This window comes from Nymphaea colorata, chromosome 1, assembly GCF_008831285.2.
Source record: "Nymphaea colorata isolate Beijing-Zhang1983 chromosome 1, ASM883128v2, whole genome shotgun sequence".
NCBI classification, from domain to species: Eukaryota; Viridiplantae; Streptophyta; class Magnoliopsida; order Nymphaeales; family Nymphaeaceae; genus Nymphaea; species Nymphaea colorata.
Genome location: NC_045138.2, coordinates 11,662,468 through 11,689,764, shown reverse-complemented (window position 1 = coordinate 11,689,764; position 27,297 = coordinate 11,662,468). Strand labels below are relative to the sequence as shown.

Sequence of the window (27,297 nt, the reverse complement as noted above, 5' to 3'; positions counted from 1 at the left end):
TTGGACGTATTCATCTGAAGGACTGGTTTCGTGGTCATGTGAAGGTCTTTATCATGGACGATAAAATTTTCTCAATTCCTCTTCCTAAACTCTTTAGAGTCTCTACAGCTATGTGCTATGGTTTAAAATGATGGGACATTTCAGTAGAAGTAAAGGGTGTGGGAACTTGTTGATGGTTCAAAGGAAGAATCTCAACTAGTATGGAAAAGCACATGAACTAGAAAGAACTGAGAAAAAGCTGTAGCCAAGTATGAGAAGAAATGGGATGATCAGAAAGTTGGTCGCCACAAGAACATTTTACTTGGATCCTTACTTGTGTTGACACCACAGCAATGGGTCAAATTGCTAAGCACAATTATGCAAACGAGGGTTATGATTTTTTAAAGAGATATCACACTATGAAAAGATATTGCATATATGTGCATATTCAAGTCAAGATTTCTAATCTTCAACAAGGAGATAGAACTATCCAGAAATATTTGCTGAAGTTGACCAACTTAGCTATGTCTGACCCTGGTTAGGTGGATGCTAGAAACATTGTCTTAAGGGAAAAGCGAATCCAAGAAGGGACATTATGTGAATTCATTATGGGTTTAAAGCGGAGTTTGAGGGAGTCAAAACTTTATTACTTCTAGGTACATGGTTCCTTCAATGACTGAAGCCATTGCAGAGTTACAAATAGAAGAAAATAGATCAAAATTTCCAAATAAACGAATGAAAGTGTTCTTGCCTCCTCAAGCCTGGCTCTCATATAAAAATCATGTGGACCTCATCATTTCAATTAGTCTAATGAAGAAGGAAACAAGGAAGTTGTTTATTTTCATTGGCATGTAGAGGGGCATATAAAGCCTAGTTGTTTATTTTCATTGGCATGAAGAGGGGCATATAAAGCCTAAACATGCCAAGTTAAATAGATTTAACAAAGGGGAGGGATGGCCAGTGTTATGCATGAATAAGACATTTCTTTTTGACATCGACAAGTTTGTTAGTGCACTACAACCGAAACTCAAGGATGCTCTCCAATTGCTACTTAAAGGAGGAGTCGCTCCAATTTGGGAGCAACCATTGTGTCAAACAGTCAACCTCTTCAAATAAGTTCTTTTAGTCTTTTAGATACTTGATTAAGGAGCATCATTTCATATGACCTTGTGTTCTTTTTAAACCTTCATGTAATGTCCTGAAAAAGGCTGATATACAATGTTTGAATAAAAGATGGCATTCAAGTTTGCGAAAAATGTAAAGAAAAGTTGCTTGTGATGATTGTATAGAAACCAAAATGAAGGCTTTACCTTTTGTTAATAGAACTTTTGTTACAAAAATCCTGCTTGAATTAGTGCACTCGGATGTTTGGGGATCCACTCCCATTATGTCCAAAGGTGGTTTCTCATATTATGTCATTTTTGTTGATGATTACTTGAGATAGGTTTGGATTTGCCTTCTCAAAAGTAAATACAAAATTCTCTATCAGTTTAAAACTTTTGATAACATGATTAATACCCCATTTGATACCAATATCAAAAGTGTGTTTGAAGTGATTCCCGAGGAGAATATCTCTTTAATGATTTTAAAGATTTTTTTAATGAAATGGAAATTTACATACTCTAGAAGTTCCTCAATGAAATAGAGTTACTCAAAGAAGACATCAACATATTATTGAAAGAACAAAAGCTCTTCTCATTTGTAAAAATATATCCTAAAATTGCGAGATAGGAGAATGGTTAGACACAAGTCTTCGGTCTTCATCTCTACACAAGATCGTCCAAAATACTTGATTTCCAGCCATAAAAATCAGATTGAAGTAAATGCAAATGTGAAGAAATACAATAATATGACATGGACCCTAGAAGAAGAGGATGGAAAAGAGCTCGTATCAATCTGATGCTCCAATGAATGTAGAAAGGTTTGACACAAGACTTATGGTTGATGCTATGTCACACGGGTGCGGATGCGATACGGGTGCGGATACGGTAATTTTTAAAATTTTCGGATACGTGGACATAACTACATTAAATATTCTAAAAAATGATAAGATTAAAAAAAACATTAAATTAATAGTTCACTCTTACAATCTTGTGAGAAAATATGTTTTATTACAAAAGTACTGAATATTTGAAAGGATTGTTCATGGAAATAATTGGATGCATCACAAAAAGTTGATAAAATGAAAAAAAAAAACATTAAATTTTTATTTTTTATTTTTTGCCGAGTCCCGTGTCGGAAGCGGCCTCTTTAGCCGCGTCCGTGTGACATAGGGTTGATGCTTCCAAGAAGAGTTACTCCACATGAGCGCTCTTTGCATTGCTGCCCTTGAAAGTGCTCAACTTGCCTTCGTAAATGGGAAGATTATGAGAAGATGAAGATGGCTGTTGGCACAGAAACTTGAATCAACCTTTGGTTGGGGGGGGGGGGGGGGGGTTGTTGTGGAAAAGGGCATGAGAACCCCATATCTCCTTCCCATTATTTGACGTATTCTTGCAAAAAGTAACGAAACACAAATCTTGAAAAATACAAGAAAATAGTGATGGAGAGGGGGGGAAGGTGGAACAGTCACTCAGCCAAGTGCACCCTCTTGCCAAACGGAGGGAAGAACAATCCATTAGGAGCACCCTCACACGTTGGAGTTTGGACCTTGGAGAATGAAAAAGGAGGTCCTTGGGGCAAGAAATCATTGACGATCTCCCTAGGACTCCTACTCATGTTTGTAGCAAAGTAAGTATTTTCGATAATGATCCACTGTTTTACTTGAAATTGCAAATACTGTCAAGAAGGCTTTAAAGTAGCAAAAACAATACACCACCCAATAAAGTAGCAGCTTTTGAAAATTCCTTCAACTTCTCATCATCTGGATCACGAATTTGGGATCAAATCTGTGATTTAGATTCATGATCTGGTCCATTTAGGTTATTGAATTTGGATCTGGATCGATTTGTCTTGATGTCTTGCTCCAAAGCGCACAAAAACACAATATCTTGTTTGGTTTAATTGTAGACAATGTTGAGGAGAAACCAACAAATGATAACTTTTCCATTAACCATAATCTGTCCTAGAGAAAGAATAGTCAGAAATTACAAACTAGTCCAACATATCTAAAAGTAATAATAAACGAGGACTGACGACTTATTAGAAATTTCAAAGAACTACTCCAACCTACTAACATATTTCTTTCAAGTTTCAACAATAGCCTTGTTCTACATCGAATCTGGAACATAAGAACTTAATACATAAAGCAACATAATCATGAGATTTAATCTCTAAATGATGGATGAATGCACTGAAATTAAGTTGGCAGGTAAATTTTTTTACATCATCATGTATCAACGACTTTGTCATAAAAATTCCAGGCCTGCTAATAATCACAAAAAACACGTTTTTTTTGAAAAAAAGGTGAAAAAAACGCAATAAATTAAATTGCCGTTTAAAACTAAAAGAAAAACATTTTTTTTAGAAAACGTTAAGAAAAAACGCGTTTTTAACGTGTTTTTTTTTCTTATTTCATTTTTTTCATTTTTTAAATGCCAAACAGTTTTTTTTTTCATTTTCTATTTTTTATTTGTTGCAAATCTACTTATCTTTTGATGTTTGTGTTATTAGTTTCTCACTTGTTTTATTTTCCAGTCATTTTTAGTTTTTTTAAATTTTTTAAAATTTACTGTATTTTTTCATTTTTTTCAAGTTCGCCGTATTATACCCGAGAAAAAGCTCGTCGTTTAAAACTCTGAAATGTTATTTGTGACTATAATATAATGTTACTAGCGAATTTGATCTGTGAAAGCAAGTATCTTCTTTTACCGTGGACAACTTTAATACCAAGAAAATAAGTCAGATAAGCTAAGGTAGCCATTTTGAATTCATTCTTAGAAAACTCGATATGGCTGGCTCATGTTCAGCTGATTAGTAGGTGAGACAAAAACAAGAAAGAAAAATTTAACTTAATTTATATGTAACAATCACTAGATTATGCAACACACACACACAATAAGTTATGTTTTTTCCTTTCCCTTTTCTGACAGATCTTGCTTAACATCAATAAGCAGCCTCAAACTGATGGTCAGGCTGATCCAACATAGATGATAAAAATTTGATTCCTTTGAAGTTTGAACCAAACAATCTTGAGTTCATAAACAACCGTTGAACATTAAACTGTAAAAAATGTTGTGGTTCCAGACAATGCCTATGGAAAACCAACATCATGATTCGGAAAAATAATTGTGTAGTATCTGAGGCCACAGAAGATTGCCAAAACTAGCATTTATATTGGTTTTCTTGGATTTAGTTTAAGTAACAAAAACTTGGGAAGTTTCTTGTTTTTTAGGTCTACTTTGGGCCTATCCTTCCAAACATGGAACTACCTTTTAGAATTTTCTTAGAAAGGGCTACCTTTCACAAAAACTGTCAAATAAGGGCCTGAAATAAAGTTCCTTTAACCTGAGAAACAGCAAAAGTTTAACTAAACGATGGGAATATAATTTGGTGATCGAGGGTAATATTGAAAAAAATTGCAGGTAACCTTTTATGTTCCTCAGGTTAAGTTTACTTCACTTGAAAAAAGCATGAAAGGTGGTCCCTTTTTAGAGTTACAGGGAAAAGTTACACTTGAAAATGGAAATTTCTGTAACAGATTTGACTGACTGCATAATGTTACTCTGTGTGCCATGGTTCCAATCTTGAAAGGGTCATGAGATTATTAGTAGTTTGAAGTTTTTACATGGAACAGTGTTCTTAAGCATCTATTAATGCAGCCCGCAGGTGTTTGAAGGCCATCCATTTATTGTTGAAGCGGGAATCAGTTTGGGTGGAAAAGATGTAAAGCAGGTTAAACTCTTCTATTCATCTTCTTTTTTTATCTTAAGAACTTGTTTATTCTGTTTTCCTTTGTCCATTTTAGATGATTGTTTTATCCTATATCATATTCTGTTATATATATGTGTGATATTATATTATAATGTAACTTCTTTATTGTCCCTTAATGTGGTTACCTGGAGCATACCGAAAAGCTTCTGACTGGTGATTTGGTTAATCCAAGGGATGCATTGCTAAACCAGTTTATGGTTTCTCAAAAAAAAAAAAAAAAGTATATGATGTCACTGTCTTTGGCTGAAAGAGGTGTTTTTAGAAAATCTATACAGGCAGAAAATAGAATCCTACTTAGGGTTGCCTTTTGTACTGTTTTCTTTGTTTATTTCTGTCTGTGCTCTCTCTTGATTCTTTTTCCGACTTGCACAACATTTGTGGCCTTAAATATTTTGCTCACCTAACCATGGATGGACCAGAAACTAAAGGCAGTTGCTCACTCATCCTAAACCGTTTCTAACCATTCAGGGTGGACCCAAGTTTTTTTTTTGGGTGGTGGCTGAAGAGAGGGATCTTTTTCAAAATCTTTAAAGGCTTTCCAAAAATTTTTTATGGGCGCCAACTATTTTTTCTAAAATTTTTGCAGGGCAAAAATTAAGATTTTTGAAAATTATAATAGGTAATATTTTTTTTTTCCAAAATTTCTGGGGTCTGCCCCAGTAACTATTAGTGGTTTAAAATGTGCTCGAAAATGCCTTGTCCTTGTTTGTCCAGCTGTTTTTTTTTTTTTTTGCCTCTAATTGGGGTTTTATTTATTAAATCAAATAAGTATTAATCACAGGCTATGAAACATGGGTACACCAGTTTAGATGACAAACCGATGTCCACACGAGTTCCTGTACGTGGTTGGGCACTGTCCGAACACGGTTTGAGCCGTGTACGGTGTGTTCAATGCATTCAAGCCCATAGCTGACCAAATCTGGACTTGGTCAGCTTTGGTGGAGTCCATTTCAGTCCAAAAATTTTGGGTTCAGTTTTTTTCTTTTCTGGTTTTACCATGTTTACTGTTTGTACACAGTAAACAACAACCTTCGTTTAGACGAAGGCTGCTGCTCTGTCCCTGTGTGGCAGTGGACCTCTCCACCATACGGAGAGTCAATGACTTTTTCTGGCAGTCTACAGTATTTCCAGTGGTGGTTACAGTGACAAGTGGGTGGCATGTCATCCTTTCCCATTGCATTTTCTTCTGGTTTTTCATCTTCAATCCATTGTATCTTCATATTTTGTTACTTGTTAAATGTTAGATCAAGGTATCCAATTTGGATGATGTCAAACTTGGATTGATGAATCATGATTGCAATGGTGAATGATAGCATTTTAATCTTAATGAATGCAATTTTTCTTACTATATATATATATATATATATATATATATATATATATATATATATATATATATATATAGTTTATGTACATGTACAGCCGTATCCCTGTACCTGTGTTTTTTTATTTGGTCTGTACCTCTGTAGACCTATACCCATATGAATTTTGGGCTTGTCCATGGCTGGACTGGGACGAGAAATGGAAGGGAAAATATATCGTTTTAGGTGGACAAGAAAGATAGAGAGGGAGAGAGTGATTTCACATATATTTTTGTCAAGCATTGTTTGTAGTTGAAAACTTCTTGAATCTGATGACAGGCTTTATGATTTCTGATTGGATGAACAGAGACACTGTTGCCACTTGTCTTTGTGATTAGACAAATTTATTTATCTGTTTCAATTTGTCCTTGGTTTCCATTGCATTGCAGTTTTATCTTAAGCGCCCCCATCCCCTCTCTTTCTCCCTTACTTTTTCCTCAGGGTTTGAACATATTCCGCTTTGCAAACCGCATTCCTCTTCTATTTGAACAAGGAGCTGATGTTGTTACAAGGACTGCTATAAAGAGGATCAAGTCTGTTATCTGATATCACAAGGACTGCTTTAAAAAATAAGTCAGTTATTTGCTTTATACTGTTATTCTAAAGAAATATTTTCATTGCACAGTTGGAACACTTACAAGATTAATCAGGCACAAGATAAAATTGGTGTATTTGTCAGCATTGTGAGCACCAAAATCCCGTTCAAGGGAACTGGAAAGGAATATATTGGAGACGATATTGATGAAATAGCGTCAGCTGTCAAGGTGAGTACTCTTTCTTCTCATAAGTTAAGACTTAAGAGTTACTGTCATTGTCACATGGTTTGGAAATTGTTTGTCACACTTGGTCTAGCTGACCTTTGATTTGTAGGTTGATGAGTTGTTTAGGTCAGATCACAGGTTTTTTTAGTGTTCTTCTACAAGTTCTTGAACAAGTTGAACTATTCTAATGTGACTGCAATCAAGTAACTGTACATTATGGTAGACTAACAGTTTATTCTTATCCATTGGTTAATAAAAAAAAAAGAGCATGATATGATAAGCATAATGGCACAAATGGAATCATGCCGGAGGTATGCCTGAGACCATCTGTGCTTTCCTACGGTCAAAGTGTAAGAGACTGGATTTGCAATAACCTTTTCTATTTCCGAATGAGTAGTAGTTTTGGCGATGGCAATGACAGCGAGAGAGAGATAGAGAGAGAGAGAGAGAGAGAGAGATCTGGGTAACTGCTGCCTGTAATCATGGTGACAGATGGTGATCGCTGTTGATAGATTGTGGGTTTCGGGTCGGATCCATACCCGACCCGCCTTGTAGCCCGTTTTGGGCTCTACTTAAGTCATGTAACCCTAATCCTTAAGTGTTAATGATAATCTTAAGAGAGAGAGAGTCTGGCTGCTAGTGGGCACCAACTCCTCCTCATTCGTGGTTTTTCTCCCTCGTGTTGAGGGTTTTCCACGTTACATCGTGATCATTGCTTCTCTTCCTCTTCTTCTTGTTCGTATCTCTACATGGTATCAGAGCCGTGAAGTTCCGGCGTTTCTGGTTGTCTTTTGCCCGTGTTAGAGGAGAATCGCCCGACACTGTTCATCGTCTCGCCCGTGCCCGACGCTCGTGCCCGAGCGTCGTCTGTCGTCCCGCCGCCGTCTCCGCCCAGCGCCGCCCTGATCAGCGCCGCTCAGGATTCCGCCGTCTCCACCTAGCGACAACCGGCCCAGCGACGCCCTGATTAGCGCCGCTCAGGAATCTGCTACTTCCGCTCAGCGACGCCCTGCCCAGCGGCGTTCCCGTTCAGCCGCTTCCGCCCAGCGTCGGCCTGCCCAAACGACGACCTGTCCAGCGGCGGTCTTTTTCCGCCCAACGCCGTGTCCTTTTCCGGCGCCGTGCCGCTCTGCCTGGTCTGTTTCCGCCCAGCGCCGCGCCGACTGCCTGGCGCCGACTGCCTGGTCTGTTCCCGCCCAGCGCCGCGCCGCTTTGCCTGGTTCCGTTTCCTGCTCTCTGTCCGTTTTTTGGTGTTGTATCGTGTGATTGCTTCTTGCTGCCCTTGCTGCCTACTGGTCTGTGATTATGGCAGCCTCTTCCTCGTCAACCGTCAACACCAATCCCACTGAAATAGGGGCTTTTAGAACTGAGAATGTTCCCATGCAGGTCATCACTCTTCGCCTCACCAAGGATAATTATTTCTCGTGGTCGCCTGCTATGACCATGGGGATTGCTGGCCGTGGTCGCATGGCCTATATTGATGGGAGCAACCCCGAACCAGCAAGAACAAGTGATGTGTGGCATACTTGGTTTCTTGAGGATAATCAAGTGAAAACTTGGATTGTCAATTCCGTTTCCGCCGATATTCAGCCCCTTATCCTTCGGAAGAAGACTGCTAGAGACATGTGGGTGGTCCTCGAGCAAATGTATGGCCAAAAGAAGACCGCAATTCGTACTTACCAAGTAATGAAGACAGTCTATGGCATTCGACAAGGGACCTCGTCTGTTGCAGAGTACTATGGGGCTTTGAAAGCCAAGTGGGAAGAGCTTGACTATCATTCTGATATTCCTTGGCATTGTCCCCATGATCAGGCGCTCTATGTTGCTCATGAATGGGAAAACAGGGTGTTCCTATTTTTAGCAGGTTTAAATGATGAGTTTGAAGGTGTTCGAAGTCAGATTTTGAATTCAGGGGAGGTGTCCAGTATTGAAGATGTGTACTCCTGTGTTGAAGCGGAAGAACAGAGAAGGCTTGTTACAAAAGAAGGGAAGAGGGAACTTGTGCCCTATAACGAGAGATCTGCTCTCGTGAGTCGTGGTCCTGGCGGCCCATCTAGGTCTCTTCGCAGGTGCACTCACTGCAAGAAGACAGGTCACACTGTGGATTATTGCTGGGATCTTCATCCAGAAAAGAAGGGGAACAGAGGGAGATCTTTGACTGGGAGACCGCCCGTGTCTGAGGTGCAAGCCTCTAGTGGAGAAAAAGTCTCCATTTCTACTGACCAGCTTCGTGAACTAAGGGCTTATTTGGGCAGGCTCGATGTCAACAAGACTGAGACCTCAGAGGGAACTACAGCTAATCATGCTCTTGCAGCTATTGGCAATCAAGGTAACTCTTCTGTGGGGGAATGGATTGTCGATAGTGGTGCTACTCATCACATGACAGGTAATCCAAAATTGTTTCATGAGTATAAGTTGTCCTCGGGAAGGGAACGTGTTTCTCTTGCAGATGGTTCCTCTACCTGTGTGGCAGGCGAAGGCACTCTGTCCTTGTTGGACAAATTTCATGTGCAGGGCGCTTTACATGTTCCCCAGTTTCCTTTAAATCTCTTATCAGTCAGTAGACTTACTAAAGAATTGAATTGTGAACTTATATTCTCTGCCGATCGTTGTGTTTTGCAGGACTTGGTGACAGGGAAGAGGATTGGGATTGGTTTAGCTTCTGATGGATTATATCGTCTTCCCATACGTGTGGCTACTGCTCTGTTGACAGCGATCCGCAAGACAGATAAGAGAAGAGAAGATTGTCTTCAGTCTTTTATGTACTGGCATGAACGTTTTGGGCATTTACCTTTTGGGATTTTGAAACATTTGTTTCCAGACTTGTGTTCCTCCTTTGATGTGTCTTCCATTTCTTGTGATGTTTGTCAGTTTGCCAAACATGTGAGGGCTTCGTACCCTATTTCTTCTAGTTGTGCTAATGAAGCTTTTTCTCTGATTCACTCTGATGTATGGGGACCTTCGGGCATTCATACCCGTCAAGGTTTCCAGTATTTTATCACTTTCATTGATGATTTCTCTCGTGCTACATTTATATACTTGTTAAAAGACCGCAGCGAGGTTCCTCGAATCATCGAGACATTTATTCTTCTTGTGCATACCCAGTATGGTGCGAATGTTAAAACTTTCAGGTCCGATAATGCCCGTGAGTACATGTGTCGGCCTGTTGAGGAGTTTCTTAGACAACGGGGGATTGTTCACGAGACATCCTGTAGTTACACCCCCCCTCAAAATGGGGTAGCTGAAAGGAAAAATCGTCAACTTCTTAATGTCACCAGGGCTCTTTTGTTTCAGAGAAATCTTCCTAAACACTATTGGGGTGATGCAGTTCTTACTAGTGCCTATCTTATTAACCGCATGCCCAGTCGTGTTTTGAATGGTAGGACTCCCCACTCGTTGCTTCCTGGCAGTCATCCACCATTTCCTCTTCCTCCTCGTGTTTTTGGTTGTGTATGTTTTATCCATGATCACAGTCCAAATGTCAAGAAACTTGATCCTAGGTCTATCAAAGGTGTCTTTGTTGGATACTCCCCTACGCAAAAAGGATACAAATGTATTGATCCTATTACTGGTCGAGCTTATGTTACGAGGGATGTTACCTTCTTGGAACATGCCTCTTACTTTGGTGCGAATCCTCTTCAGGGGGAGCAGTCTGTGGGCAGGGAAGAGTATTCTCAGAGACAGGAACTTCAGTTTATAGATTTTTTGGACTACAAGAAAACAGAATCACTTAATACTGTTGATGTGCCTGAGAAGGAGGAAAGGGGTGACAATAGCATTGAGAAGGAAGGCCCTCAGTTGTTTGGACAGTTCTACTCTAGACGAGGTACTCGGACAGAGGTGATGACTTGTGATGCTAGATCTACTTCCAATCCCAATGCCACTCCTTCCCTGGATGAACCAAGTCCTACCGAGGAGACCGTGGAGACCCATGACGAGGTTGAAAAGAAGAATGACGATCTTCCCATTGCCCTGAGAAAGGGTGTCAGGTCATGTACTCAACACCCCATTGGTAATTTTGTTTCTTATTCCAGACTTGGGAAAGATTACAAGTGCTTTGTTTCTACTCTTTCTTTGGCTGTGATTCCCAGGACTGTTGCTGAAGCTCAAAGTGACTCCAAGTGGGCCGATGCAATGAAAGAAGAAATAGATGCCCTAAGAAGAAACTTGACATGGGAAGTGGTGAAGATTCCTGAAGCCGCTCACCTAGTTGGATCCAAATGGGTGTATACCATCAAGTACAAACCAGATGGGAGTGTTGAAAGATATAAAGCTCGACTTGTGGCCAAGGGGTTTAGCCAGAAATATGGAATTGATTACTTGGAAACCTTTGCTCCTGTTGCGAAAATGAAGACTGTGAGGGTGGTTATATCCCTAGCTGTGATGAAGGAGTGGAAGATGTATCAACTGGATGTTAAGAATGCATTCCTCAATGGTGACCTCGAAGAAGAAGTATATATGCATATGCTTCCAGGATATGAAGAACCAGAAATGTGTTGTAAGCTGAAAAAGGCATTGTATGGCCTTAAGCAATCGCCCAGAGCGTGGTTTGAACGACTGAGAAGAGTGATGATACGTCATGGATACAAACAAGGAAATGGAGATCACACTCTGTTTGTGAAGAAGAAGGAGAGCAAGGTTACTCTCCTGCTCGTCTATGTAGATGACATGATTGTTACTGGAGATGATGAGGAGGAGATTATCAAGCTAAAAGGGTTACTGGCTACAGAATTCGACCTCAAAGATCTTGGAAAACTAAGGTATTTTCTTGGTATGGAGGTTGCTAGGTCTAGTACTGGTCTTGTATTAAACCAAAGGAAATATACATTAGACCTACTGGAAGAAACTGGTAAATTGGGATGTAGACCTACTCCTACCCCTTTTGACACTGGGCACAAGTTGAGTCTTAGAGATGGAGAGCCTCTCTGTGAAGAAGACAAGGGAAGATATCAACATTTGGTTGGGAAGCTAATTTATCTTACCCTCACGAGACCTGATATCACCTTTGCGGTGAATGTTTTGAGCCAATTCATGCATGCGCCAACCGATGCACATCTGAAGGCTGTGGACAGAGTGCTATGCTACCTGAAGAAAAATCCTGGTAAGGGACTCCTGTATGTGAAACAAGAGACTGTGGAAATCGAGGGCTATTCTGATGCGGATTGGGCAGGTTGTGGTGATACCAGACGATCCACTACAGGGTACTGTGTCTACTTGGGAGGAAACCTTGTTGTATGGAGGAGCAAGAGACAGGATGTTTGCTCTAGATCCAGTGCAGAGGCAGAATATAGGGCAGTTGCTATGGGAGTGTTAGAGTTATTATGGTTGAAGATATTGTTGACTGACATTGGAATAGAGATTGAAGGACCTATGAAGATGTATTGTGATAATAAGTCTGCAATCAACTTAGCCAACAATCCTGTACTTCACGACAGAACAAAACATGTTGAAATTGATCGTCACTTCATTCGGGAAAGGATTGATGCGAAAGAGTTGATCTTACCTTACATGAAGTCTGAAGACCAAACTGCTGATGTTCTGACGAAAGCTCTTCCTTCAACTTCATTTGAGAGGAATGTATCCAAGTTGGGCATGTTTGATATGTACGCCCAACTTGAGGGGGAGTGTTGATAGATTGTGGGTTTCGGGTCGGATCCATACCCGACCCGCCTTGTAGCCCGTTTTGGGCTCTACTTAAGTCATGTAACCCTAATCCTTAAGTGTTAATGATAATCTTAAGAGAGAGAGAGTCTGGCTGCTAGTGGGCACCAACTCCTCCTCATTCGTGGTTTTTCTCCCTCGTGTTGAGGGTTTTCCACGTTACATCGTGATCATTGCTTCTCTTCCTCTTCTTCTTGTTCGTATCTCTACAATCGCAAAAAGCTGCACTATTCAAATGGTGATGGGAGAAGCAAACTTTATTTCCTAAAGTTCTAAACCATGAAAGCTTTCCTTTTAATGTGAACATTACCCTGTTTCTATCAACCTGATCAAAAGAACTGATATTACCCATTGATAAACCGGTGGACTGGTTTTGGTCAGTTAAGTCTAGAACCAAGGCCATACCATTCGATTTGAGCTGACTTGCTGAGTCAGGCGATCCGCAGCTGCTTTGCCAGCGATCCGGTTGTGAACAGGTTGCATGTAGAATGGTGGCTTTTAGTCAAATGCCAACCTGAGTTGAAATAACTGACTATGCTTTGCACAATGTAACTTGGGCACTACTTTATAATTTGTAGGCCTCCATCAAGCAATGTTGCCTTCAGCTGAAATCCAAAATAGTGAAGAAAATCCAAGCTCGTGAACGGCAAGAAAGGAAGAGAAATTTGTTCAGGCAAGTGTTGTTGGCATTTTCGTTTCAATAACCTGATGGTTGTGGTAAAATTGTGGTTTGGAGCATGTATTATGGGTTATCTGGATCTGCATAGGTTGTGCATTTTTTTCTTCTTTGTTTTTTGAGACAATAAAGCTGGTGTTGGCAAAGCCTGTTCTTGTATATTTGATAAGAATAATCATGACTATAAAGCTAACCTGGTGCTTTCTCTTACCAGCGTACAGTTAAAGCTGCTAACTGCCTAGCAATAGTTACCAAACTGTCCAGCCCAAGCAATCTGAAATTTTTTATCGTGTATCAAAACTTGTCTGCTGACTAAACCTGTCCAACGAGGGCCTTCAATCTGTCCAGTAATGGTGATTGTCTTTGAGTGCTATTCATGATATTTCTTCTTTTTTGGACTCATGGAAAACCACCTTTTTTATCAATTTCTTTATTGCAATGTCCCTGGACCCCTAGCAACTGGGAGCATGCACCTGCTTAGCTGCCTAGCAATAGTTACCAAACTGACCAGCCCATGCAATCTGAAATTTTTTATCGTATATCAAAACTTGCCTGCTGACTAAACCTGTCCAGCCAGGGCCTTCAGTTTGTCCAGTAATGGTGATTGTCTTTGAGTGCTATACTGCTATTCATGATATTTCTTCTTTTTTGGGCTCATGGAAAACCACCTTTTTTTTATCAATTTCTTTAGTGCAACGTCCCTGGACCCCTAGCAACTGGGAGCATGCACCTGCAAATTTGATACTCATGATGTCTCATCAACTTGCTTGTGATTTTCATGTGTATCTCTTCCAGATGGGCAGTCATTCTGGGTATCATACATAATTTAAAATAAAAAATTCTGTAAATTTGATGTTGTGTATATGCTTTCAGAAACACAGACAATAGCTTCTTTCCTGTTCTTGTGTGTGCATTTTTTTTTTCTCGTCTGCTAGTTAAGTCAGTATTTCTGACTTTCTTAACAGCAGTACTGAGATCTTGCCATACTGCAGGTATATCCCTGATGTGTCTAGGGCAATATATGAGGTGCTCGAGAGAATGGCAACTGACAGAGTTGAGGATCAGAAACTTGACCAAACAGAAAAGGCAAAGCAGGATAGGAAAAGGCTACGGGGCAAGGAGGAACAATCACAAAATATGGATGGAAAGCGGCAGCATTATGACTATGAAGATGCGGAGATTCTCCAGAAAGTTTTGATGAAGGAGATCTCACAAGCTACATTAAGAGAGAAGTTAAGTGAACATGTTGAGAAGGTAAAAATACAAACAATTAGATCTCTCCTTGTTCGACATATAATATCATGGAGTTTACATGCAGTTATTTATCATTTAATTCATGGTTCAGGTGGACTACGAAATGGTGTTGGAGTATGCTGCACAGAGTGGAGTTAGTGAGGAGGCACATGAATCCATGTACCTTCCAGCACTGGACCATGTAGGACCATTTACCACACTGCATAGCCCATTGTTTGTTTTTAGGCTGTTGATTTAAGAATTTCTACTGCATTTGTTCATGTTTCAAGGTGCTATAAAGATGTATCAAGAGTTTAAACTGAACGATGCAACTTCAAGAACAGCTGTTTTAACTGCGAAATCTGGGAATTTGTTGAGACACTTAGCGCAGCTGTCTTCCTCTCTTATTTCCTTTTTCCTTTTATAGCAAAGAGCTGCAAGAATTGCAACCAGATATTGGCTCACCAATCTCGTTCCATTCTAGCTCGGAAAAGTTTTTCAACAGAATATAAGAACAAAGAAGCAAGACGTTAACAAATTGGAAAAGTAAAACCACAGAAGGTTAGCAGTTAACCACGACACATGCCCTTCCGAATATTTGTTGGTTTGGGCCTTTCAGTCGAGCTTTGGTTGTCAAATGGTAGTGGCTGCAAATCGGTCTTTGTTCTTTAAACTAAATAAGTGATTAACTTGATTCTGGTGATGTGAGAATAAGCGAGGACATCTCCCTTTTGACGTTTTTAAAACTCTCTTCGGTTCATGCACTTTAATGATTCTGGATTATTTTTCTTACAATTCCATTAAACACATTTTGAAGTGAGGTGTTGAGTCCATCATGAGACAAGCCATATATCTTGAGGTATCAAAGCATAAATTCACTATCAAAGTACTGGAATTTACAATAATCAATAAAAATAATAAAAATGTTGAAAATAAACAACTAAAATGAGAAGTATATAACAAAAACAACAAAGTTGCATCTAACCACTTCAATAAAATAAGTAATAAACTTGTGTTCAGTATCTTCCATGCAAACAATGTGTCTAGCCGTCTAGGGTCAACTATAACTACTGACGAGTTTTACAAAAACATACAGACATGCCAACGTGCGAACTATTAACAAACTATGTCTACATTCCAAAAAAACGTAAATTATGTACACAGTCACACAATTATATTCAAAACAACTCAAACGGACGGGGGTTAATCCTGACTTATATCCTATGTTTAAAAATTCTACAATAAGGTGAACCTTTCATTGCTAAACAATATTAACATTTACAAATGCAAGATTGAGATAACAATATTAACCAAATAATGCAACAAATATACAAGTAAGCAACAATATAAAAAATCACTGCCGTATACATGTCCGAAAAAGTTACAGCAAATGGTCTCCTTAATGCAAATGCCAATACGTTCATAACAAAGTGTTTAGGCAATTATCCAATTGTGTTTTTTAAATGTTGACTTTATTAGAGGTGGACAACTCATCTTTATTTGAGTATTTTCATTTCCTAAATCTTCCTGCTTTCCTTTAGCTTCATTGGAAAACATTAATAAATTAAAGCATTTCTTAAAATATGAGCAGAGTTTAGCTACTTTAAATTATATTTCTTTTATGGATATAGAAAAATTGATTTCTAAACAAATTTTAAAAATATTTAAAATAGAAAAAACAAAGAACCACGTCCAAAACGAAAATTTAAACCTAATCTACCATTCCTACGCACCTGCAGATGCAATTAAACTGAAAAAATCAACTTCCACTGTACTAAATAAATCAAATATTAAATCTGAAGTCCAAATATTTCCAGCACCTGCAAAACAGAAAACCAATTATCTTCAAAATTTCACAAGGCCCTAATATCTACTCTTGATTATGTACCCTTGATCATCATTTTCAAAACATAATACAGAAACCAAAAATATAAAATATATAACCAAAAGTCAAGTAAAAACTACAAAGATCAGTATATAAAATAAGGTATGCAATTCTATATTAAGTTTTATAGGGAAAAGAATGTAGACTACACATGAATAAGTCCTAACTAACTGAACATCTAAAACAATTAAGAAAAGTCAAATCATACTTGGAACTAACCCAGAGAGCTAGGACAATACTGCATAATAACAACAAAAAAATTTCCTTCACTTTTAATGAACTAAAACAATTAAAATGAAAAATCAAAATAAAAATGTCGCCCAGTAGATTGTTGTCAAATATATAGAATAGGTCATCCAAAAAATCATTAGAAAATAAACAGCCACTGGTGAAAAACTGAAATGCAAAATATTAACCCCACCTTTTGACCGCTCCCCAAGTTAAATAAAATGATGATGTGAGACTTCTGAGAAAAGTTATAATAGATTGCAAAACTTATTTGTATACAACTATACCTACTCCTACTTAAACAAATTGACTCCAACAATTAAATTCTAGTAACCAAAGCTAATGTAATAATTCTAGGCTTAGCAACGAATCAATTAAGCACAAGGAGAACAAGAGAATATAGTAGAATGAAGGCAAACAAATGGACCAAAGGGGATAATTCTAGATTCAAGCCTCTAAGTCCTAACGAAAACAAACTGAGTAACCTATTCCAACCAAAATGCAGATTAATCATCATACACATACTTATCCAAATATAAATGACAAGCTAAAGGAGGAACTATGTTAATGCTGAAAAAGGGACATGATAAGATAGAAGCTACTGAACACTACCTAAAGATGATTGGTGATTCCTAGGCATCTTTTCTTGCAAGTTTGAGACCTAGCTGACGAATCTTTGTTGCATATGTTCTATACAAAATTGGCCAGCTGGTTGAAGAAGAAGAATAAGAAGAAAAAGAAGAAGAAGAAGAAGAAGAAGAAGAGAGAGAGAGAGAGAGAGAGAGAGAGAGAGAGAGAGGCTAGGCAATTTAGGGTTGAACCCATACGGTGAACAATAGGCTGACTTGGAAGCAGTCCCTCATTTCTTTTGCTCAACATCTTTCCAATCTTTCTCATTTACAGCTCCAACCTCGATACGGATTGGCTGTGGGAGTGTCACATGCTTGTAGTACTTCTCAATACAGTGTGTCTCATGCTTGTATCTCCCAGAAGTTCTGAATAAGTATCTCTCGGATGGATTGGCTCAATGAGGGCTCCTCTGTCGATTAGGGCTGTGATGATGCAGAAAATGGTAATATTTGACATCATAATTCATGCGTTTGCTGTACTTTTTATGGTTTAAACCCCATTTTTACGTTACTTTGAATGTTCAGAACACAAAGTTCGAAATTTTATTTGCATCAAAGTAAAATATTGTGCAAGTTGGGGACATTTTGGTGCTTTGGATAAAAAATAGATCTATCCCATCAAAATCCATGTAACAGTTAGTTAGCAAAATTCTAAATGCATCCTCATATGAGATGTCCAAAACTTGAGAGAGTTTGATTGTGTTTTTGACGCTTTTCTCAAGCGGAGTAACCTAAGTTGACCCTTCTTGATCAGTGTCAGTCAACCGAAGAGCCTGCTTCAAGTAAAGGCTTGTCCAGATTCGTTGCCACTTGAAAACTTACCCCCGGTAGCGTGTTCCTTAGCTACTATAGACCAAGCCCTGGCGTCTCCCTCAGACAGCTTCAGCCGTAAGTGGAACCTTGGCGCAGCATGTCTGGAGATTGTAGCCTGCAAGAGAAATTTAGCTGCGGGAATAGGTGAGGCCAAAATAGAGGATCGAACTCGGCAGGAGAAGCTGCCCATGAGGATGGAGTTCCTCTCACGTTCCCACATCCACCGACCTATCTGGGTCGCTCACACCGAGAGCATAACCCCTCTGAGCAATTTTTCAGAGTACCCCCAATTTCTGAAAACCATTTTAGGGGGCACCTTGGAGCAGACGAGTAGACAAATCATTGCTGCAATGACAGCAGAAGGAAGAAAACCCGCACTAGTTGAAACAAAGGAGGAGGGGGATAGAAGGTGGAAACATCTGACGATGTGGCTTGCTGAGGAAAGCAAGGGATCCTTATGGTAATGCAATCGTGCAAGCCCTTGCTGGGACCCTTGCGTGGCGATGGGAACCTGGAGGGCGACACCCCTAATGTGTCGCACAATGTGTTTGGAAATAAGGGAGACCACTACTGGGTTGCTGCTGAAACAGGCTGAGTTTTGGACAATCATCCTTGCGCCGCACAGAATCGTTTTCCTGTTGCATCCTATTACTTCCAGAGCCCTTCCACATGCAAGGGAGGCTGTACACCTCAGCCAGGCGCAGCCAAGGGCCATCAGCTACAAAAGCATTCCTGCACTAAGGGAGGCTATTCGTGAGATGTCAAGCACCGAAGGTGCGGGCCATGCCGTGGTGACTGCTAAGGGTGCAGAAATTTGCCTAGGGAGGTTAACTCCTGCCCCAGATCGAGGATGCCAAGGGCTGCTAAACCTTGCGCACAGCCAAAGGAGGACCTGGCCAGGTTTTCGAGCGCGTTGCAATGTCCTTATGCAGTACAGGAGACGTTGGAGATGAAGAGACACAACCTAGGCGACACGTGAAGGGCTGGACTCAAGGTGAGAAACAGGACACTTATGTGGGACACATCGGCTAGAGGCAAACGCGAGAAGGGGATGCGCATGGGATGTGGCTAGTGATGACTGATGAGCAAGGCGGGACACGTGCCTCGGTATGATGGGACTCGGTATGACGGAACATGCTGAGGGAGAAGGACACTACAGTGGGACACGACTTGGCATTGGGCGTTTGGACACGGGTCTGAATTTGTACAGGTGGGTTGAACCCACTGATTTTGTAAATTCCGATCCGAACTTTAGTAACTCGGGCCAGATCACGGATATTTTGGGAAATCCGCTTTTATTGAGTCGGTCGCTGACCCTGGTTTCGTGTGAGACGTAGGCGATCTGCGTGTGTACCGACCCATCTATGTTCAGCCGCCCGCCTGCGCTCGCACGAGCGAGCGACGATCGTCTCTCCCGCCTTCATCTCCGTCTAACGATAAAGGTTGGAAACAGACATGAGCTCTTTTGCTTTTGATTCTACTTGTAATACTAGTCTCTGAAGTTTCTTCGGTGTGGTTTTCTGACAACCAAAAGGCCGGCGAATTGAATCAAATAGCCGATGATCTTCTTCTTCTTCTTCTTCTGCCTATCCTTCAAACAACTTTCAAATCCATCGTTTGAGAAGGAGGATGTGGTTCTTCCCCTTCTTCACACGATGGAAGCATAGCCACACGGTTCACCGGCGTTGCAGCGCACCTCCGGTGAGCTCGAGTGTCTCTGACTCCCTGCGACACTAGGTGAGTCGCTCTGTGGTTCTAAGCGATCGCTGGCGACGGATAAACGTTGTCCCGACTGACCTTCTCCTCTCTTGTGCCTGTTACGCATAGCAACCATTTTGGTTATTGTTCCATTGGGTTGCGGGCCCAACACTGCCGAAAATCCCTCCAACACTCATCCCATACGCATCGCCTTCATCTCCCCTGCCTTCCCTCATTCTCCCACGGTCGTTCTGCACCATTTCTACCCACTATCACTGCATTGAGTATCTGCGTTTCTCTGCGCCTGAAAGAAGAGCTCTCAGCAGAACTCAGAGTCTCATCCATCTTGCCCCTAGCTGAGCATGATCCGTGGGTAGCGATAACGCTTGGGCCGCCTCCCGACAATCCTCAGCAGGACCGACCGCACCACGTTGCCATTGGCAACACGTTTCTCTCTTCAGCTTTCAGAAAAAGGAATTATGGAAGCACCACCGCCATTGACTCCGCTGCCTCAATATGCCTACCATAGCCACTGATCGACTGTGATGCCTGCCACGCTCCCCTGATTCCTCTACCTGATTCCTTAAAGGCTTAAGCTGCCGTGGTGCTATGGCTGTCGCCTACCGTTGTGGCATCGCCTGTCTACTATCACCATCATTGTTGCCCCTTGCCGCTATCTCCCTGTTGGACACCTAGTGGCCTACTAGACTCCATGTTGGATGCTGACCGTCCTACTCCTATCCTGCTTGTTGTTCTGCAGTTGCCGCCCTCACCCCTCGGGCTGCCTCCTTGCCAAATGCCGACTGTCCTGCCGGATTCTCTACCAGATGCCAACGGCCCTTGCCTCTTGCAACTGCCTCTTTGCCAAACGTTGGACTCCCTTCTTAGTCCCTCTAGGCGGCGACTCACCCCTCTCGCTGAACTCCCTTAGTCCCTGCCTGTCTCTCGTTGAGTCCCGACTCGCTTGTGACCACCCACAGCCGCACACTGACTCACCCTCCCTAGCAGGGCTTGCACAAGCAGCATGACCTCCACCACCTCTGGTTACCACTAGGCATTAAGGTCCTCTCTTTAGAAATTGGCCTGAAAACCACCACTGGACCACCAATCCGCCAATGCTAATCTCTTTTTTCATTGATTTTTAGTTAAATTGATTTTTGGCATATTTCTTTGTTTTTAGTTCAATTGATATTTATTTTAGAAACTTGGTTAGCTATATGCATCAACATTTTGGCATATTTCTCTAGAGATTGGCCTTGTCACGGGCTGACAACTTCGGCCCGTGCAGCGCGGCAAGAACCTGATTGCTGCAAGCCTTCAAACCGTTGAACGGGGCGCAAAAGTAGTTTGAGAAAACGAGTGTATAAAGAATGCTTGTGAATAAAGAAATCTCACAATGTATTCGCTTGGAAAATTAGTACATCACGAGAAAGATAAGCAAGGAGAATGATCTCGACTTTACTTATATAGGATGGCCGAAGTCTCTTACAGGATTCCCATGCCGACCACCCAAAACAAGAAATCCCAATACTTGACACTTAGACCGGTGGGAGGGTACTCCCTTACAAGTAAACATGCATAAGCAAATGATTCAAAATAAGTAAAGGAAGCACAATGCAAAACAAAGCAAAAGACTGTACAAACTCCCAGACACAGGGGAACAGGCTCCCCCCTTCAAGTCATGCGTCGTCCTCAATGCCAACAGTTTCATGATAGGCCTTGACTTCCAGCGGGTAGCGCTGCTTCATGCAGAATGCATACTCCCAGGTGGGGTTGTGTTCGCCTATCCACTTCACTTGGTACTTCTTCGGCTCCCCAAAATAGTTTGTCTTGTGCCGAAGAATCTCTTCCATTTGACGGTCCGCCGCTTGCTTGGTCGACGGGGCTCGCTGCAGGATCGGGTCTCGTTCTGGAACGCTTCTCTCGGGGTCTTCCTCATCGACATAGAAGGGCTTCAGGTTACAAACATGAACACTAAATGCACCTTAAAGTCTGGCGGCAAGTCTAGCTTGTAGGCTAGCTTTCTGATTCTCTTCAGGACTGTGAAGGGTCTCTCATACTTGCGGATCAATGACCTGTGTCGACCACGAAAAATGCCCGTGCGATCAGGATAGAGTTTCACGAGGTCTTGATCACCCACTCGGAATTCCATTGACCTTCGATTCCGATCTGTAAACTTTTTCATCTTTTTGGCGGCCTTGTGTAAGAACGCCTTAGTCATTCCCGTCTGTTTCTGCCAATCACGAACGAACTGGTAGGCAAAAGTGGGTCTTCCTTTTTCTTGGGCTGCAAGTGTATGCGGCATCAACGGTTGTTGTCCAGTGGCTATTTCGAATGGACTATGTCCAAAAGACTCGCTCTTCTGCAAATTGTAGCAAAATTGAGCTACATCCAACAATTTCACCCAATCCTTTTGATTCGCGCTGACATAGTGTCGAATGTATTGTTCCAACAATCCGTTGATTCGTTCAGTCTGGCCGTCCGTTTGAGGGTGGAAACTTGTTGAGAATAATAAATCCGAACCCAACAAACGAAATACTTCGCGCCAAAATTTTCCTGTGAAGCGAGCATCTCGATCACTGACAATGCTTTTCGGTATGCCCCAATGCTTAACTATATGCTTCACGAACAACTCTGTTGTCTTCTTCGCGGGACATTCTTTAGAGGCTGGGATGAAGGTGGCATACTTTGAAAATCTATCCACAACCACAATGATGGAGCTGAAGCCATCAACTTTGGGCAAGCTGACGATGAAGTCCATGGAGAGGCATTCCCATGGACGTTCTGGAATAGGAAGAGGCTCCAAGAGACCGGCAGGCTTCTGGTTTGTTCCCTTGTCCTGCTGACAGATCAAGCATGTTTTCACATAGGCTTCAATGTCGTCGCGCATCTGTGGCTAGTGACGCAAGTAGTCTTTGGCTCGTCGCCGTCAACAATCCGAACTTGCCAATATCCTGATCTGAGGTCTAACTTGGAAAACACTTGAGCTTCGCACAGTTGATCAAACAGATCTGCAATCAAAGGTAAGGGGTACTTGTTCTTCACCGTTACCTTGTTCAACACCCGATAATCCACACATAGCCTTTTGGAGCCGTCATGCTTCGCTTGGAATAACACTGGTGCACCAAAAGGAGCTTTGGAGGGTCTGATTATACCTCCAGCTAGCATCTCGTCCAACTATCGCCGAAGTTCTTTTAATTCTGCAGGGGCCATTCGATATGGTGCCATTGCCGGGGGTTTGGCACCAGGAAGGAGTTTGATGGCATGATCCACCTCGCGTCGAGGTGGCAGCAGTCTAGGGAGCTCCGTAGGCATTGTTCCTGCGAATTTCGCTAAGACATGTGTAAGCGCCTCTAGGAGCAAACCAGGGGAGTCATTAGTCACTTCCCTGATTGCCACCAAGTATGTCTCTTCGCCGTGCTTGAGGCTTTTCTTCAACTGAAGGGCAGATATCATTGCGGCTTTGCCCTTATCCCTCTTTATCGATGTTATTGGAACCATACAAGGGGACTTCTCATCCATGATACTGATACTGCGTAGGTACGGCATTAGAACCATTTTCGCTGTACTGAGGAGCTCTATGCCTAGGATCATCCAGAAATCATCCATCGAGACCACCGAGAAGTTGGCCCTTCCTGACCAACTCTTAATCTTCACAACCGCATCACGGGCCACTCCGTGGATGGGTTTGGCCTCTGAGTTCACCGCCTTCATGCGTAACTCTCCCCTTTCAAGGGTTAGGCCTAGTCTCCTCGCCTCTTCGACTGAGACAAAGTTATGTGTGGCTCCCGTGTCTACCATAGCCAGGGTAGACCTTCCATTTACCAGGATTTCCAAGTACATGACCTCGTTAGAAGGTGTCGTTGTCACCTTCACTTTTTCCTCCCTTTTTATGGTGTTCAGAAGTTGAAGTGCACCCATCTTTGGTCCTTCCCCTTTTTCAGCTTGTGCCGTATTAGTATATTGCCTTGAAGAGCTTCCTTGATTGTCCCTGTTTACATGCTTTGGACATTGCCTCCCTAAGTGATTACCATCGCAAAACCAACATTTCAACACTCTATTCTGAGAGTTGTCGTTTCTGCGAAAGAAAGTTATTCTTTCGACTTGGCGCTGAGTTGATGGTTCATCTTTCCGTTCCCTTCGATCCTCTTTCTTTCCTCCATGGTCAGGCTTCTTCAACAACTTGAAGGCGTTAGTGTAGCTCTTGCGCTGAGTATAAGCCAAACGCTCTGCTACCACATAAGCATCCTTCAAGGTCTCTGGATTACTCCTTTCCACTTCGGATTGTGCCAACGACTTGAAGTCCCAAAATAAACCAGTTCAATTTATCTTGTTCTTGCATATCTGGCACATCTAACATCAGCCTTTGATAGGCCCTCACGTAATCTCGCAAGGATCCGATATGTTTCAGTTCACCAACCATCTGATAGGCATGGCGTGTCGCATTCGGGGGCATGAAGTAAGTTCTTAACTCTCGCTGAAAATCATCGAAAGTGTCTATTGTGCAAATCCCCTTCTGAATGTCGAGTATTTTCCTTCTCCACCATGCCACAGCATTGCCCTCTAGCAACATAGCCGCAGTCTTGACTTGAAGGTCATCCCCCATAACGCCTTGCAAGTCCAGGTAATACTCTACTTGGAATAAAAAGTTGTCGATCACTCGACTATCCCGAATTCCGTTGTATTTAGCTGGTCTCTGAACGTCGACCATCGCTGGCCGATCGTCACCTCCACCTACAAAGATCTGCCGCTGTAGTGTGCGGTTCTTTACTTGAAGTTCCTTGACTTCAGCCTGGAACGCGGTCACTGTGTCAGTCAGTGCCCGATTCATGGCCACTAGGTCGGCCACTTGTTCCCACAGTACCTTCATCTCGTCCTTCATTTCCCCGAAGGACTCAGCTGCATTACCCAACGCTTCTTCATGAGTAGTTATGTCGATAGCCAGCTTGTTCACCATCTCGGTCAGGTCTTCCTGACCCTGTGATGTACCCATCTAGTCAGAATGGGCTACCCCCTTGCCCTTGGCATTTCGCAGATTGTATTAAGTCGCCAGGGCTTATTCCTCTTCGATCAACGATCGTCGGAGGTCTCTTTCGATCAACGATCATCGGTGTGTAGTTCTACACCGACTATCCAACTGCTTCTTCAGATTGAGTCGAACCTGGGCTCTGATATTAGTTGTCACGGGCTGACAACTTCGGCCCGTGCTGCGCGGCCAGAACCTGATTGCCGCAAGCCTTCAAACCGCTGAACGGGGCGCAAAAGTAGTTTGAGAAAACAGGTGTATAAAGAATGCTTGTGAATAAAGAAATCTCGCAATGTATTTGCTTGAAAAATTAGTACATCACGAGAAAGATAAGCAAGGAGAATGATCTTGACTTTACTTATATAGGATGGCCGAGGCCTCTTACATGATTCCCATACCGACCACCCAAAACAAGAAATCTCAATACTTGACACTTAGACCAGTGGAAAAGTACTTCCTTACAAGTAAACATGCATAAGCAAATGACTCAACATAAGCAAAGGAAGCACAATGCAAAATAAAGCAAAGGATTGTACAGACTCCCAAACACAGGGGAACATGCCTGATGTTTTAGTTAAATTGATTTTCAGTTTAGTTGTATGCATCTACATTCAAACGTTTATAATTCATGCATTTGAATTATTTTCATGTGTTTATGTGTATAGGTTTTATTTCATTCTATTCAAGTAGTAAGTTTTGTCTTCTAGCTCTATTGAGATGGAAGTTGCTTTCAAGAGAAAAAAAGAAAAAACTTCAACAGTATGGGTGACTTCACATTTGTCAAATTTAAAGGAAAAGAATATGGGAAATGAAAACTTTGTAGTGAACGATTAGGTGGACAATGGGATCAAGGATTGAGATCCCCACAAGTTTTCTCGGCTATGTTTCTAGGGATTCGAGAAGATATTGATATCATATATACGCTCCCCGAATTTCATAGTGTTTCGACACCAGTGCACGGAGTTATGGCCCTCAGAAAATGAAAGACCACATATTTCAGCCAGTTCTGTCTGCAGTGACAAGTTCTAGCTGGTGCACAGTCAGCCATAGTAAATTAATGATATCTCCATCGTTTGAGCTCCGATCAAGACATATAATAGCTCGTTGAAAAGATCATTTTACAAAATTTCCAATCAGTATAGGAACTTAGGGATATGAATGTCTGCCTAAGATGATCTGCTGGGAAAGATGAAGCCTCAATTTGGGACAGTTGCCAAGGGAGGTCTCGGTCATAGAAGCAGCGACCTGTTGTTTCTTTAAAGCATTTCCATGGCTATAGGTCCACATGTACGGGTGTTGGTCCCGGTCAAACCTAATGTAGACGGGTGCTAAGTGGCTTGTGGCAGAGCTAGCCTCCTGTTGACGCTGGAAGTGTACCACTGAAGATGGATACAGAGCAAGGTACAAGAAGGATTTGGACCCTTGCCAAGGTCCAGATCAGATAGCCTTCATCAAGGCATTGGCCAACACTTGCTAGTTGTGGTCGATAGTGTCCGGGCCAAGTGGCGGTGAAACGGGTGCAGGCCAAGGTGGGGCCACATATGGGCAATGGTGTTTGTATTAGGCTTTCTACTGGGTGGGTGTAATGAGCATTAGACATGCAATTCCTAGATCCTTAAGGTACACTCCTCAAACTTACTTGCTCAAACCTAGAAGGCTTTGAGACACAACGTAACTTCCAACACTCGTTCTCCATATCTGTCGATTATGGGAGTGCCAAGAAAATTGTCAGTTCAAAAAAGGACTTTGCAGCCATCTTCTACCTTCCGTTTGACTATGTTTTAGATGAGAGTCCAACCTCATCCCATATTACACCAGTAGCACCCATCTTTCCAGATACTCCCTCCTAACTGAAGCCCTTTACCTCTATTGAAGTACCTGCCCTGAAACCACTTCCATCCACCGTCATTAGTATTCATCAAATGGCATGTTTGACTAGCAACCAGGGCCTTATTCCACTCGTGAAGCTGTTTCATACCAACACCTCCCTCCTCAGTCGGAGCACAAAGCTACGACCAAGCAATCAAATGGCGCTTCCTCCTTTCATTGTCGTCAGTCGGCCATAGAAAGTTGCTCATAAGTTTCTCTTTGGATATAGTGGACTGGGATAGTTTATACGTTTGCATCCAGTAATTAATGATCGACACCATGTTATATTTGATTAGGCATACCTACCCCCATATGAAAGGAGGTTAGTTTTCCAGCCCGCTCAATAAAGGGGCAGGACAACCCGTCTGACACCCTCCCATTGGTGAGGGGAAGGCCTAAATAAGGAGAAGGCAAACTATCTCTCTTGCATTCCAAACGCCCTACCAGTAGGAGACTCCTATCATTAGTTATGTTAATGCCAAACAACTTGGATTTCTCTCTATTGATTAGTAGGCCTGAGCTTCTTCTCACTTCGTCTAGGAATTCCTGAAACCTATCCATATAGCACAGTTCAACATAAGAGAAGATAGTACATTGTCAACATAT

At 41.8% G+C, this 27,297-nt stretch overlaps 1 protein-coding gene across 2 annotated transcripts in view; it reads left to right on the top strand.

Annotated features, from left to right (window-relative positions):
* The window catches only part of LOC116260166 (DNA topoisomerase 6 subunit B), a 68,119-nt gene extending 53,191 nt beyond the window's left edge, over positions 1-14,928 (top strand). For both annotated transcript variants that reach the window (XM_031638293.2, XM_031638300.2), the window contains 6 exons: positions 4,740-4,812; positions 6,654-6,745; positions 6,838-6,976; positions 13,213-13,307; positions 14,303-14,564; positions 14,656-14,928. In XM_031638293.2, coding sequence (XP_031494153.1) covers positions 4,740-4,812; positions 6,654-6,745; positions 6,838-6,976; positions 13,213-13,307; positions 14,303-14,564; positions 14,656-14,802 — 808 coding nt within the window. In that variant the 3' untranslated portion in view covers positions 14,803-14,928. The remainder of the gene's footprint in view (positions 1-4,739; positions 4,813-6,653; positions 6,746-6,837; positions 6,977-13,212; positions 13,308-14,302; positions 14,565-14,655) is intronic.
* The last annotated feature ends 12,369 nt before the right edge of the window (positions 14,929-27,297 follow it).